The sequence below is a fragment of the Pinus tabuliformis genome, chromosome 1_1 (genome assembly GCF_031772625.1).
Source record: "Pinus tabuliformis cultivar Carrire ecotype Pingquan chromosome 1_1, CPIR1, whole genome shotgun sequence".
Taxonomy (NCBI): Eukaryota; Viridiplantae; Streptophyta; class Pinopsida; order Pinales; family Pinaceae; genus Pinus; species Pinus tabuliformis.
Genome location: NC_142297.1, coordinates 940,164,332 through 940,178,329, shown reverse-complemented (window position 1 = coordinate 940,178,329; position 13,998 = coordinate 940,164,332). Strand labels below are relative to the sequence as shown.

General features: G+C 36.5%; 1 protein-coding gene across 1 annotated transcript; it reads right to left on the bottom strand.

The window, feature by feature from the left end:
* Positions 1-615: 615 nt before the first annotated feature.
* On the bottom strand, positions 616-9,042 carry LOC149217571 (uncharacterized). Its single transcript, XM_089393002.1, has 3 exons — positions 6,595-9,042; positions 3,381-3,497; positions 616-3,246 (listed from the first exon to the last, which is right to left on the bottom strand). The coding sequence occupies exons 1-3, from the start codon at positions 7,732-7,734 to the stop codon at positions 1,297-1,299; spliced, it is 3,207 nt and encodes a 1,068-aa protein (XP_089249128.1). The 5' UTR covers positions 7,735-9,042; the 3' UTR covers positions 616-1,296.
* Positions 9,043-13,998: the final 4,956 nt, after the last annotated feature.

The following is a 13,998-nucleotide window of genomic DNA, read 5'->3' as shown; positions in this document are numbered from 1 at the left end:
GGATGTAAAGCAATTCATGCATGCACCTTTCCTGGAGCACTTTATCTTCCGAGTAAACAATATGAACATAGCGAAATTACCATGTTTGTGAAGTATCAGTAACAATATTTGACTGTATCAGCACTGATGTAAAGCAATAGCAATCCATGAATGCACTTTTCCATGTTTGTTGATCACATATCTGTACCGGTACTGATGCAGCAATATATGTACGTTTTATTTTTCATGTGGACATATTTTTAGTCTTTTTTCCTTTACTTCTCAATTAGGAAGTGCCATACGTAAACCCATGCACCTTTGGTATGGTTGGTAACATTATTTAGTACCAGATAAAGAGAATATATGCGTAACACCCTTCATTTGCAAAACCCTTCCTCTGCAAGAAGCATTTGGATCCCCACTCGAAATTATTTCCATCATCTTCAGGATGGAAAAGCCATAGAAAATTATGTCTAAGCATTTTTCTGGTAAATTTCCATAAAATTTTACGAACATATGCTGATTTCGTTTTGAAAAAACGTCCTTGCCGTACTTTCATATTTAGAAATTTTTGCAATAATGCAACACGAAATGTAACAGATAGCAATCAGATGAATCGGCCCATGAAGACCGGCCTAATACAACTACGAGTACTCGGGAATTTCAAATTAAATCAAAATAGTCTTTGAAACAAGACCGATCCATACAGCGCTTATTACAAAGCACAGTCAAGAGTATACACAATTATAATTTCTGCTAGAGATGTTGGTGGCAACTAAAAGAGCGCACCACTAAGTACTAAAACTGTACAGTAAGCATGAACTCGTAAAGAAAGAAGTCCACTTGCAGGCGTCGGTCGTAACTTCAGAATTCTACTTGCAAAGATGTTCTATTAAGACATAGAACAGTTAACTAAGCAAATGGACTCCAGTCTATTACATGCAATAACACATTCTGCTGGCGCCATTGCCTGTTTCTTACTCTCTTCAGTATCATAATGCTAGAGAATCATATCCTCTGATCCAAATTTTATAGGGGGACAAACTTGTAACCCAAGAGAACACCGGCTCAATTAAGAACCCAGGAACCTTAACAAAAGATAACTGGCAACGTATTTCAAATCGACGCACCATTCTGCACCCATCATGTCCTTTCAGTGGTACAATGAACACGAGCAAGATGAAATACTTATAGCTGAAATAAGTAACCAAAATTTCAACAATGTTCTGAATTGAGGAGCATTATCAATGCACTCAAACACAGCAACTGGGTTGGAATTTGACTCTGGCTATATCTTCATTGTACTACATGAAGCATCTAATCTTTAGCTTCAAGAGCCTCTCCTATAGAACAAATAGAAGTATTTTGTTGCGTATCAACCATATTGATAGTGGGAGGAACAAGTTTAGCATCACTGCAAACAATCTCAGGTCTGATGAGGCGCCTCCTTCTTTTTTTACTATCACAATTATTTTGTTTGTTATTTTCCTGGATGGAAGTGCCTTGTGCAGCTTCATCTGCTGACGTCTCTTTCTTCGAGTGTTCTTGAATGTTCTTTCTTCGTTTAAAGTCTATGACAAAGTCTTCTTTTGGTGCGTCTTCAGACCTATGAATGTTCTTTCTTCGTTTGAAGTCTATGATAAAGTCTGCTTTTGGTGTATCTTCAGTATCTTCATGCTCATCAGGGCTGTAGCATTCTTCTCCCACGAGAGCATCTGGTTCATCCTCTTTATCAGAAGCACTTCTATCACCATGCTTCGTTTCTTTTAAATTTGTGCTTCTAAACTTTTTGGTGCTGTTTGTAGTAGAAACCTGTTTGGAAAGACGGGACCATACAGAAAGTCTCTTCTGTTCAGTGTTTTTACCGATTTCGGCTTTTGATAGAGAATTTGAATTAGATAGGTCATTTACGCTTTTTTTGGATACCCCAGATATTCTCACAAACCGCTGGCTTTTTAATTTAGGAACTGAACCAAGAAGATTCTGATTTAAGTTGACCCTGTCATCCTTTTGTGTTCTCTGTATTTCTGCATTTTGCAATGTATCCATCCGTGCAGTATCATTCTTCACTGTAACTCTAATGTTCCCTAAGTTATCAATGACCCTGGGTGATGAATAATCCACGTTCTCATCTACAATAGCAGACACATTCCTCTTGACTGCAGTTGTATCCCCCATATCGCCCATTCCATCATTACAACTTACTTGACACTGCAGAAATTCACGACTTGAGGTACACAATGGATGGACTTCCTTGTTACATTTTGAGACCATGCTGGGACTGATCTTAGTCCTCAGTGCATCGAGGTAATCACTGTCCAACATGCACTGGCTTGGAGAAATTGTTGATTCAATATCATGATGGCTAGATACATCAGGTTCAAGCTGTTTCTTGATGTCATACAACTGTCCTGCCTCATTTTTCCAAGGCTTTTCAAGAGCATAATGAGAATTTAAATGACCTGCATTTATGGTACTCATATTTTTCAGAGAATGGGACTTCTCTGCATTATCCAAACTAGCATATGCAACAGCATTATCAACATGTCTGGTTGTATGCTGAACAAGTCTCTCAAATCTCCCATTCTTTTTTTGTAGACAAACTTCTAATGGAATTGAATCCTTCATAGCAAATGGTAGTATTGTATTAGAAATTCCTCCACTTGAACCATTTCCTCTCAAACCCGAATAAAAAGCATCACCATGCTCTTTTGAAATATCTTCATGAAGATGCCTTCCACAACCACAAGATGGCTCCTCTCTGAGATGCTGTGTGTCTAGTTTATTGCAGCAATGGTCATTCCATGCTCCTCCATCATTGGAACCGATCTTAGGATCAACCCAATCACTGTTCAATTTGGTTAAATTCTCAATCACTAGTTCCCCCTTTAATTTTGTTAAATCTTTCATCACATGCCCCCTTATAGTCGTATAGCAAGCATTTGTCATGGAAGATCCTCGATCTCCAAATTCCAAATTAGGTAACTTTCCTAATCCATAATCATTCTGTTCATGGTTAGAGATCCTTGATCCAGAAAACTCATGAAGGCCCAGGCTATTATTTCCACTGGAGTTTTCTCTTCTAATTAACCTTAACATGTTACTTTCCTGGATGCTAGCTTTGTCACAAGCACTGTCAGTCAATATTCCTTCATGATACAGCCGGGCAGGAACAGTACCCCTTCGAACAGAGGACTGTGGAAGACCTTTAATGGTATGCTTACTCAATAAGCCTCTCGAACAAAATAACTGAGTCAACTTGGAAACCTGAACCCAATTTATGTCAATACGAATTCAAATAGAACCAAAATCAGGATAATTATTAACCAGATTTAACTACAAGCTTGATAGGAGTATTAACAGAAATTAGAGTATATTTAAAATTTGATGGCAAATGTTACCTGCCCTGCGTCCAACTCAAAACTAAACTTGTTCTTAGAAAAATAGTTTTCTTTGATAGCTTCTTTGAATTGCCTCTCTGGAAGTGGTTGAAACTGTTTGTAAATACAAAACCTAACCTGCAACAGATGTAGAAATTATGGTAATGAACTGTAAGACATTCCGTGTTGAATTGTAAGCCAAGCAAAGAACATGTTTGTGCACATATCTCATATAGGGAACATAAAAAGATGACGTGAACAAATGAACGGTATAAGCATAGAGGCAATACCACAGTAATAAAACTCAACTTCTAGCTGGAGAAAATTGAGCTGCCACCGAGGCAAAAGTACTTATGGGCTGTTGTTCTCCCACCAAACTAATCTTACAAGCTCATTGCCAAAAATGTTGTCCATAGCTGAGGGAAAACTATGAACCATGGACAGTTTGGATTGTGGTGGGTTATCTCTACTACCTATCCATAGTATTAAAAACCAGCTGGGTTGAACTGCTAACCGGTCAAAACAGCCAGTTCATTAGGCTCAGAGGTCAACCCAACCAATGAACCTGGTTTGGGCCACAGCAAACCCCAGTTTGGTACTAAACCAGCATAGATCCATCTTAAATACGGATCTAACATGAGCCGAGAGGGATCCAATTTCTTCACGTGTAAATTTTTTATGAGCCAATATTATTTAAATGTTTTGTATAGTTAAATTTTTTTAGTTTTTTCATGGTTTTATTTTGGCTGACATGAGCAAATTTTCCATTCAATTTTGATGACGGACGGACAGCATTACACATCATACTGGGCTGTAGAATGAGCCTCTCAGCTCAACAAGCCATAAACCAACTAGTTCAGCCATAAACCAGCCAGTTCATCATACGCCAGCCAAGTCATTCAGTTGTTTTGGGCAGCTGTAAGTGGTTGTGGGGAAACTAAGGAGTGTTTCCCCAAAAAAAAAAAAAAAAACAGCCCCTCCAAGCCTTTAAAAGCATTCCTCCCCTCTCATTGCCTCACACATCTCAATTGGAGCTTTTGTGAGCTTCATTGTGAGCTTGGAGAGTGGAGTTTTTGCTGGTGTAGTGTAACAGCAGAGAGTTTGGCCTATGTTTGTCATCTTGGAGCTGTTTTGGAGCTACTTTGGAGCTGTCTAGCGGAGTTAGCATCTTCAAAAAAAGGCTAAGGCAGCTAGTTTTCATTTCCAGGTAAGGATTTTCACTTGAAAAAAATTCGCATATATATATATATATATAACAGTAATGAGTTCATTCCACTAGGCATGATCAGTAACTTCATAGAAACAGCTGCCACTATTCCACCTAGTAGAACCAATATTTCATAAATGCCACAAGGGCCAACATGTCTTTAGAGACTTGAACCCACACTACTTGGTACACAAACTGTTAACCATACCAAGTTCTTTTGATAGCCAAAACATTAAAAAAAAAAAATCCATATTTCATTATTGTCCATGTAACTAATTGAGTTAAGTTATTTTGATAGCCAAAACATTAAAAAAAATCCATATTTCATTATTGTCCATGTAACTAATTTTTTTGTGTTCTTACAAGTTTCAACTTTTATTTTTTAAGTTTTAAATTTCAACCTATTTTGTAGGCTAGATCAGCCCCATTTAGAGCCTTGTTGATTATGTATTTTGTTGCTAATATGTATTGCACTTGATGCCATTTTGATATATTCACCTTCCATGGTATATATATGAACAAACTTTGCATATTTTTTCTCTAGTGGTTTGGAATCATGGATTTAAATCTTAAAAATAAATGTGTTCATTAAAAAATAATTATTTCATGTATTTTTTTAAAAGACTCAATAAATTTGTTCATTAAAAATTAATTATTTCATGTATTTTTTTAAAAGACCGGTTCACCGAGATCTGACCAGTCAGGTTTTTCCAGTTCCAGTTCAAGAAATGGTTTGATAGGTGGACAGAGTCCTCACCAGTTACAGTTTTAAATACTATGCCTATCCTTGAGTTCTCTCTCATTCAGCCAACTCAACTGCCCAATGTTTCAAAAAAAATAGAAACAAATCAACAAAGAGCAGCTGAGGGAAAACAATAAACCATAGACAGCTAGGGTTGTGGTTATCTCATCCAGCCAGGTCTACTGCACAGAGGGTCATATTAACAAATCAACAAAGAGGGTCATATTAACAAGCAAATTCCACATCAATGCAACAATGGAACATCACTTTATTTACAGCATCTCACCCCATCTCCCCGCTATCTCGTGTCTGCCAAGGCAAAGTCCCATACCTATCCTTTGCTCAGAACACATAAAAACAGATATGCCTATAAACCAGTCACACTTGTTCTCCATAGAACACCAATCTATCTATCGGAAAACAGAAAAGACAAAAATCCCAAGGGCTTTTTACCCAACTTCTCTGATGAAACCTTCTCAACAAACACAATAGATACATCAGGCTCTGCTAAGTACTAGTGCTTTGCTCCTGAGTACACAACAGTGGAGCTGATACATGACGAACATGGTAACACTGAAATTTTGAGTGTAACATTTGTGAGTGAATTAGGCTCCAGACACCTTTGATCAATTTGATAAAGTTCCTCAAGTAAGCTGAAACTTCTAGCTGAAGGGATGCAGTTATGATGTTTTTATTATATTTCTACAATGTCGTATTAAGATTTTTGCAGAGCTTTTTATTAAAGGGAATGAGAAAATTTCTCTTTGTGCAAATTTGTTAACAGAAAGTATCCTTTAGAAAAACTATCTGAGAGGGTAAATCTTTCCTTCAGATTAAAAAAATATTAATAGTTTTAAGAGCTGTTCCAGTTTCTCGTAAAGAAGAAAGTAGAAAAACTCAAAGAATAGAAAGAGTTAACAGGCTCTAGAAAGACAATGCAAATTCAAAAAAGCATTTCTGTTCAAATTGCTATAAATGCTAGACGCAATCCCTTAAACTGAAAAAGTTGCAGGTATCCATAGTAAGTACGCACATAGCTGAAGATTTCAGTGAGATCATACACACCTCTGACTCATAAAAGTAATGTAGACATCTAGCATGATCAAAACAAACAGGAGATGATAACATTCTGTTTGCAGATAAAGGGAAAAGAAGTTGACACCTCCGAAACTGTAGGACTCGTAAAACATTTAATCAGACCCCATGACTGGTCTGTCTGAACAACATTAGAAGAATATAAACGTGCAACCAATATTTTTACCAGAAAAGGTTAGAAACTAGCATACCTGTAAGGGAAAGTCCACTTCAGATCCTTTAAAAGCTTCACTTTCAAGTTCAAATCCAGGGAACGATGCTGCCTCATATATGCCCCAAAGATTTCTAGCTTCATACTCGAAAAGAAACAATTTTGTGCCTGGCTTTACATTGTCTAAAAGTCTCTTCTTTGAAAAGGGCATGCCAAACACTTTGTAACGAAAGCAGTTAGTCCTTACTCTATCATTGCACATGAAAATAACCCCTGCCAATTTGTTTCCAAGAGAACCTTCTTGAGACTCATCAAAGGAAAAGTCATTCAACTCATCTGAGCTTTGTCCACAATTTCCATTATTTAAATCCTCAGAGCTTTCTCTATAACTGTCATGATGAATAACATTATCAGATTTGTTTTTCAGAACCCGATTATCAATGATTTTTTTATGCAAATCTGATATAGATGGCAACCTTTGAGTTAAGATCTGATGGGATTGTGAAGATTTCTGTGCCTGATCATAGTCACTTCTATACCCTCCACCTAGAAGGCTTTCGCTATTGCGAGTATATTGTGAATTCATATTCAAGCAATCAGCGGATAAACATTCATCATAATCTTCAATGTGATTACTTTGTTGCCAGGCTTGCTTTGCCATATTAAACCCCTTGAGATCTGAACCCTCATCAAAATCTCGCCTATAATCAGCTTGTTTGGGATTTCCCAATAATATTGTCTCCTGTAAATCTGCACAGCCCGAATCTCTTAAGATTCCGTGTTCTTGAGAGAATCGAACAGCATTATCACCTTTATCCTTGGCCACTGGTTTCTGACCAATATTCTGCTTCCTCTTTGAGACACGTTGCATATAACCGTGAATATCTGTTATTACTGTCTTCTTGTTCAAATTCTTCAATGCATTCTTTTTCTGCTTCAATGTTAAATCCACATAAGCATTCTTACTTACTATGATTGTCTTTTTACCCACATCATAGGTTATCTTCCTTTTATTTGACTGACCGAAATGAGGGTGTTGCTCAGGTCTCCCGTTGCTAATTGGAATTTCCTCTAATCTGCCATACAGATCCAACCCGGCACCAGAGGATTTCTGCATAGCATCATCATAAGGTGCACCAAGTGGAACATACTTGGAAGGTAAGTGGCGAGTTCTTAACATTATGACCAACAAGTTATGTCGTCAGACTCCTATTTCACGGTTGACTTCCAATCTTAATCTGCTAGCTAGGAATTGAGAGACGAGTATGGCAGATTAAACTTTTTTAGTCTGAGCGGGTGAAGCTCAGAGCCCAACTAAATGTCGCTAAAGGGAAGATACTTCTCTATCAATGTTTCGCTGCTTAAAGCTGGATGCCAATAGCAGCAATATGATAAAGCAAGTGTTTTGCCGTCAAAAGAGATTCCTGTTAAACTGTTTGTTTCCAATCTTAAATTGTTTGCTACGCATTCCCGGACACACGCAGCCCTTTTTAATTTCGGGCTGACGAAGCTTGGGTTTCAAACGAACTCCCTGCTTACGAGGCAACAAAGTTCTCAATGTGACCAAAGGAAGTTACGCTGCTTAAAGTGGCATGCCAGTAGCAGCGATAAGATAAATCACAATCACTTGAGTTTGGGGTAGATAAGCATCACAGTTCAAACCCTTATATCAGCGATTGACCTTTTCAGCGAGTAAAACGAAGATCTGGTTCTGCTAAGCTTCTTCAACCACATGAGATCACAGGAAATGGACTAAAAGAGCAAAACATGCAAACAAGCAAACAATTCTCAGCTGTATTGAATCTCAAACGACATTATGACCCAACCCATGAAAACCACAACGTCAATTCCCTCCGTGACCCTCCTTGAGATGAATTCAGATGAATTGACCAGTGGCAGCTCAGAAAAGTTCAAAAACCATTTTTTAACACAAAACCCATGAATGAAAACAAAGCAGAAAAGAAAAAATATATAAAGAAAATATTCCAAAACACCAGGCACAGAAAATGCCTGGGTGAAAACTAAAGATCCACAATATAAATAAGATAAAAAAAAACCTCAAATTCCCAAATTCATCAACCCATCCCTCAACAGTCCAAATTCAAAGGCTTCAGCAAAAAAATGACAAAGGAAAACAGAAAGAAAAACCAAAAATGAAGAATTTACAAGACCTTTTACGAATTTGCCCACTCACAGTTGCCCCTAATTTGAAGACCAACAATGCGTTTTCCAGGCCAATGCATCCGCGATCAAGTCCGATGGGCTGAATCTCTGAAACTGCGATCGAATAAATAAAGCAAGAAATTAGTGGGTCTGAAGGCAACCGTAACAACTAGGGCACAACAGATCATCCGGCACGGCCGGCTATTGACGATAACTCCACTGAGAATTCTTCAATCTTCTTCCGCAATTCTTCTATAAAGTTGACAAGGGGTCGGGGGATTGAACCGGCTTAACCTCTTCCACAGCGAAAACGCACTCAGGGAGAACAATGGCGGGCTTCTGCTCTTATAGGAAGCGCGTGGGGCCAAGGGTAAAAATATTTATTTTGATGTGTCTTTTAAATTAAAATTTATTTAATAATCCTTATACTTTGGCATTTAAAATAATCGGTGATAATTGTATAACGCCGTGTGGCATGGGCCAACAAACACATGCATGTGCTAAAAAAAATTAATAGCGTTATCATGGGAGGCAGCGAGACGGAAAGAAGCGCTCATCAAGGGGAACAAACAGTAAAGGATGGATGACTCACATGTGGTCTTCGAAGGAGATTTGATTGTGATGGGTCTTTGATTCTGATGGACCTTTCATGCAAAGTTGGACACATTTTTCTTTTTCTATGGGTGGGGAGGGTGTGCTGTTAAATAGTTATGAGGTGTATTTATTACATTGAGTAACAGTTTTTTTAAGTCGCTAGCATTAGGCGGTTGTTCAAACTATCACATTAGGCGGTTGTTCAAACTATCACATTGATATCGTGATTTTTTTTATTTTTTTAAGGAATAAATGTTTGTATCTTGCTATTTTATAAGAGTAAGTGTATTTTTCACCTAAAAATATTTTAGGTAAATTGGGTGTAAAAATAGAGAGTGATGGGTGTATTATTAAGTCACTTCGTGATGTCAAGGTTATTGGTTCGAAATCCAGTAGGTAAAAATTCAGTTGTGTTAAAGGCTGGTGTGGCCCAAACCAAATGATCCAGGAGTGATTTTGACAAGTTACATGTCTTTGGGTCACGGTTTCTCAAGCCACAAGTCAAACCTGTTATAATGGCTAATCAACTCAAACCACTTGACAAATAAAATATATATATATATATTATTATTTTAAATAATTAGATTTTGTTTAAATAGTAATAATAATGATTTAGTTTGTATTTATAAATAACCATTATTTCTATAGTTAATTTAATAGTTAAATTGTACTAAATTTTCTATTATTTAAAAAAATAATAAATAAAAAAAATTACTAAAATTAAATCCATAACCCTTTTTTATTTAGGAAAAAAAAAATATCACCTTTCATTCCTGATTAAGTTAACCTTGAAAATTATAAAATAAATATGATTAAATAATAACATAAAATTTAAATCCAATCTCTCTTGGTATTAGAGGAATGCCATTTATTAATTATAAACAAGTTAGTTTTGAAGGTGACTCAAAATTAATGATTGATATTTTCAATAATAAATATTTTTCAAAAATATTCAAATCTCCTAATTGGATTTATTTACATTTATTAAGATGAGGGTTTTAAAATTTAGAATTAGTGGATTATTACTCTAGCGATGTGCCATTTTGAGGATTTATAGGTTATATGTCAAAGGTACTATCCCTTTTAGAATCAAAGTTGAGTTAATGATGGAAAAGTCACATCAATTAATCATGAGACCACAACTCAATCGATTCAAAAAAAAAATCACAAGTTACTCATGAGATTTCTCAAGCAACATTGTTTAATCTTGTTCATAACTTCCCTTTAGTCATCAAGACCAAGGGATACGAGAAGTCAAAGTTCCCATCGATATGGAACTTTAATCAAATTTCTAACAATCTATGTTCATTTTGAATAGGGAAAAACATTTCCCCCGCAGCAAGGGATGATCAAGGCATTAGGTCACAACTATGATTGTCACAACCAGGATTGCAGGGCACCTGGCTTGCCAAACGTTCTCATCAAGGCGAGCTTACAAATGGTTAAATTCTCAAGTGTTGTGGGCATTTACAGTTCGGAGGAGGTTGTATAATGCACCAGACAGACTGATGATGACAGTAAATAATGATTTGAAGGCCCTCCTCGCATGGTTGGCAATGCCCAGCTCACGCGAAGGTGGTATTCTTCCTCAGATAAGCCTCTACATTTGGAGAGTGACGCTGGCAATTTTCTTTTGTGTATGGACATGCTGTCATTAGGTAGCAATGTTGGTTTTCTTTATAGCTTGCATGCATCCTTGGTCGGCCCTTCAATGGGTATTCACTGGTCACCTGAGCCCTACAACATCAGAATATTCACCTATCCAGTCACCTCTCATGCGGAATTATGATTCATAGATTGTCTTGATAGTTTCTCCTCTCGTCTACACTATGGTCTTTGGCGCCAGAATAAGCTTTGGTGACAAGAATCCTTAAGCACTCCCAAATCCCAGGATGGTGACAATTTAGAGCAAGCATTGGGTTGATTGGACTAGTCAAGACAAGCATGGACTCTTAGGGTCTTTGGAAGGGCACTTAACATCTCACTGGGAAGGGTGTTAGCTTCTGGTCTTTCTTTGGCAAAATTTAGTGGTTCCTAATTTCAGTGTAGTCGGAATGTTGCACATGGTGCTTGAGCTTAAAGTTGGTGCTTTTGACAATGGCTCAATTGTTGGTGCTCAAGTTGGTTATGCCACTTATGCTCGGGTTGTTTGTATGGTTAATGCTCAGGAAGGTCAGATCCAAATTCCGGTGTGTGTGGCTCACACTTAGTCGCTCATGCCCGGGATACTCCTTGTCAATTATCCTGAACACATAGGTCCAACTCTTGGAGGGTTTGTGTGTAGTGGCAACTCCTTGAAACGTGTTTCATTGGTAGCTCATGGTGGGTCTAGCCTTCGTGACTCCATCCAAGAGGTCAATTTGTGGCTAGTTCCAAGTCATCCTATGGCTTTCTATATTGTCTTAGTTTAAGCATGGAAAAACTTCTCTAATTTTTGTTACTGCCTAGATGGCTATGTTAATCAGAGTCAACACTTTTGTATAACAACTTTGGCTACAATTACTCTTTCATATTGATAGACATGTCACATTAGGAATAACATTGGCAATATAAAGCAACTCGAGTTATGATATTAGGTCGGTTTCCCAATAAAACGACTCATAACGAAGCAACAATCTCTCTATAATTTCTTGCATCAGTAATATAAAATTAATCGCTAAACAAAAAAAAATAAAAACAACCCTAAAATCATAATTACCACATAAACAAAATATAAATAATAATTAAACTATGCTCATATCTAAATTTTTTGTTAAATTTTTATTAAATTCAATATTTAAAAAAAAATTAAGATTATCTTAATACATTTAATTTGATTGACCAAAAAAAATAAGAATCATAAAACTAATATAATAATTAATACACCATACCAACTACTTAATTGTAAAAAAACTAATTACCATCACAAATTAGTTAACCAATATAATAATTAATACAATGCAATGCTGAGTAAGCTGGGTATGTAACCTACACCGGTGAAAGCTAATGATTACAAAGAAGAGATGACCAAGCTCATGGTCATGTCACCCTTCTTCAATCATAAATCATATGATCACTTCTTTCCAAAAATCATCCAGATTTATTTTGTTTTTAAAAAGTTTAACATTACTCCATGTTTTCCTAGTGTGTTTGAGAATTAATATGTGTAAAATATCTATTTACAAATCTAGGTTTAAGTTGGTAAGGTGGAACTCAAGCCACGGGATTTCGAAAGAAAAATTGTGAAACATTAAAAGGTAACTCTGCGCACAACCAGTGAAAGCCCTTTACATGCTTAGTCTGAGTGTGGTTCAATCTATTCCCACATTTCTACCAACCATGTCATAACATTATTGTATATTGTAAAGGTAAAAAGCACTATACTTATGAAGACCACCACACTTGACCACCACCCCTTAATTTTAATAATTACAAGTTCCCTAAACTTGATTAAGTGGTTTTCAGTAAAAAAATAGTTAAAGCAATAGAATCACAAATAGGAACCCATCTCTTTCACTAATGAGTCAATCACAAATGGGTGGGGCCAAACTATGAGTGTTGAAGATACTTTTCCTAAAATGAACACTATCTGACTAGTTGATCTCTATCTTAGTCCTCTCTCCCGAGACTTTATTTTCTTTAATAAAGCGTTTGTTGAATAGCCCCATGGGCCTACACGATGTTGGGGTTTGAAGGTTCAAAGGCAATGGCAATGTTAATTTTTACTAATTCATTTGATTATTGCCAGTTGCTAGATTTACATATACTGTTGATTTTTCAATATGAAAATGTCGAGTTAATGAAAACAATGGTTTAAAAAAAAAATCCCTATATTTTTATGAGTTCCTTTATTAGTTGGATTTGTTTGAATGATTTCTTATTATGACTTAGGAAACCCAGGTGGCCATTAGGAAACATGGGTGACTTTTGTAAGAGAGTTCAATGGTAACACTAATGCACTTGTAACGACAAAGGCTCAATAAGATGAAAAGTTTTGAGGTTTCATGAAAAAGTAACGTTAGTAAAAAATTAAAAAAAAAACTCACTTGTGAAGATATTAGTATTTTGAAAGTGTTATATATATATATATATATATATAGTAGTTTATGGTTATTGAGTGGCCGTTACATTTATGGGTAATAATCCAGACAGATCTATCCGCAGGAGTTTATTTGTTGGCCTAATATCTTGGGCCTAACCCCAAGGGCGTCGAGGATATTTGACCCAGTGGCCTCCCAATTAGCAATGTACTTAGCAATGGGAACTCAACCAACTGAGCTATCCCTTGAGACTAGTGAATACATTTTTTATTATATGTTTAATATTTCAAAGATAAATAAATAAATAAACATTTTCAAATGAATAAGTTGTTGTAGTGGCTACAACCACCCTCCAAAATTTTGGCTCGCATGTGAATTTCGAAGCCTACCTTGGATCATGTGATTGATCATCCTTGGTAACTTGTTGGTGAGATGATGATTTCAAGCTCCCCTCCTTGATCTTAAGAGTTATATGTGTTCTCATCTTTATGCAACACGTGTCATCATCGGGCATAGGGGTTGTTGTTTGTCATGCAAAGGGAATGTTGTTTTGCTTCAAGGGAATTGTGTGCTTATGAGTGTCGTCATCACATAGACATGTTTCACTCTCACTTCACACACTCTTGTCATGAAGGTTGTTGCATCAAGCAAAGTATATCTTATGCATT

Excerpts from the sequence above, each read along its gene's own strand:
- LOC149217571 (XM_089393002.1), bottom strand. The coding sequence starts at position 7,734 with ATGTTAAGAACTCGCCACTTACCTTCCAAGTATGTTCCACTTGGTGCA. Across the intron at positions 3,498-6,594 it reads AAGTGGACTTTCCCTTACAG|GTTAGGTTTTGTATTTACAA; the intron begins GTATGCTAGTTT and ends CATCTGTTGCAG. Across the intron at positions 3,247-3,380 it reads TTGAGTTGGACGCAGGGCAG|GTTTCCAAGTTGACTCAGTT; the intron begins GTAACATTTGCC and ends AATTGGGTTCAG.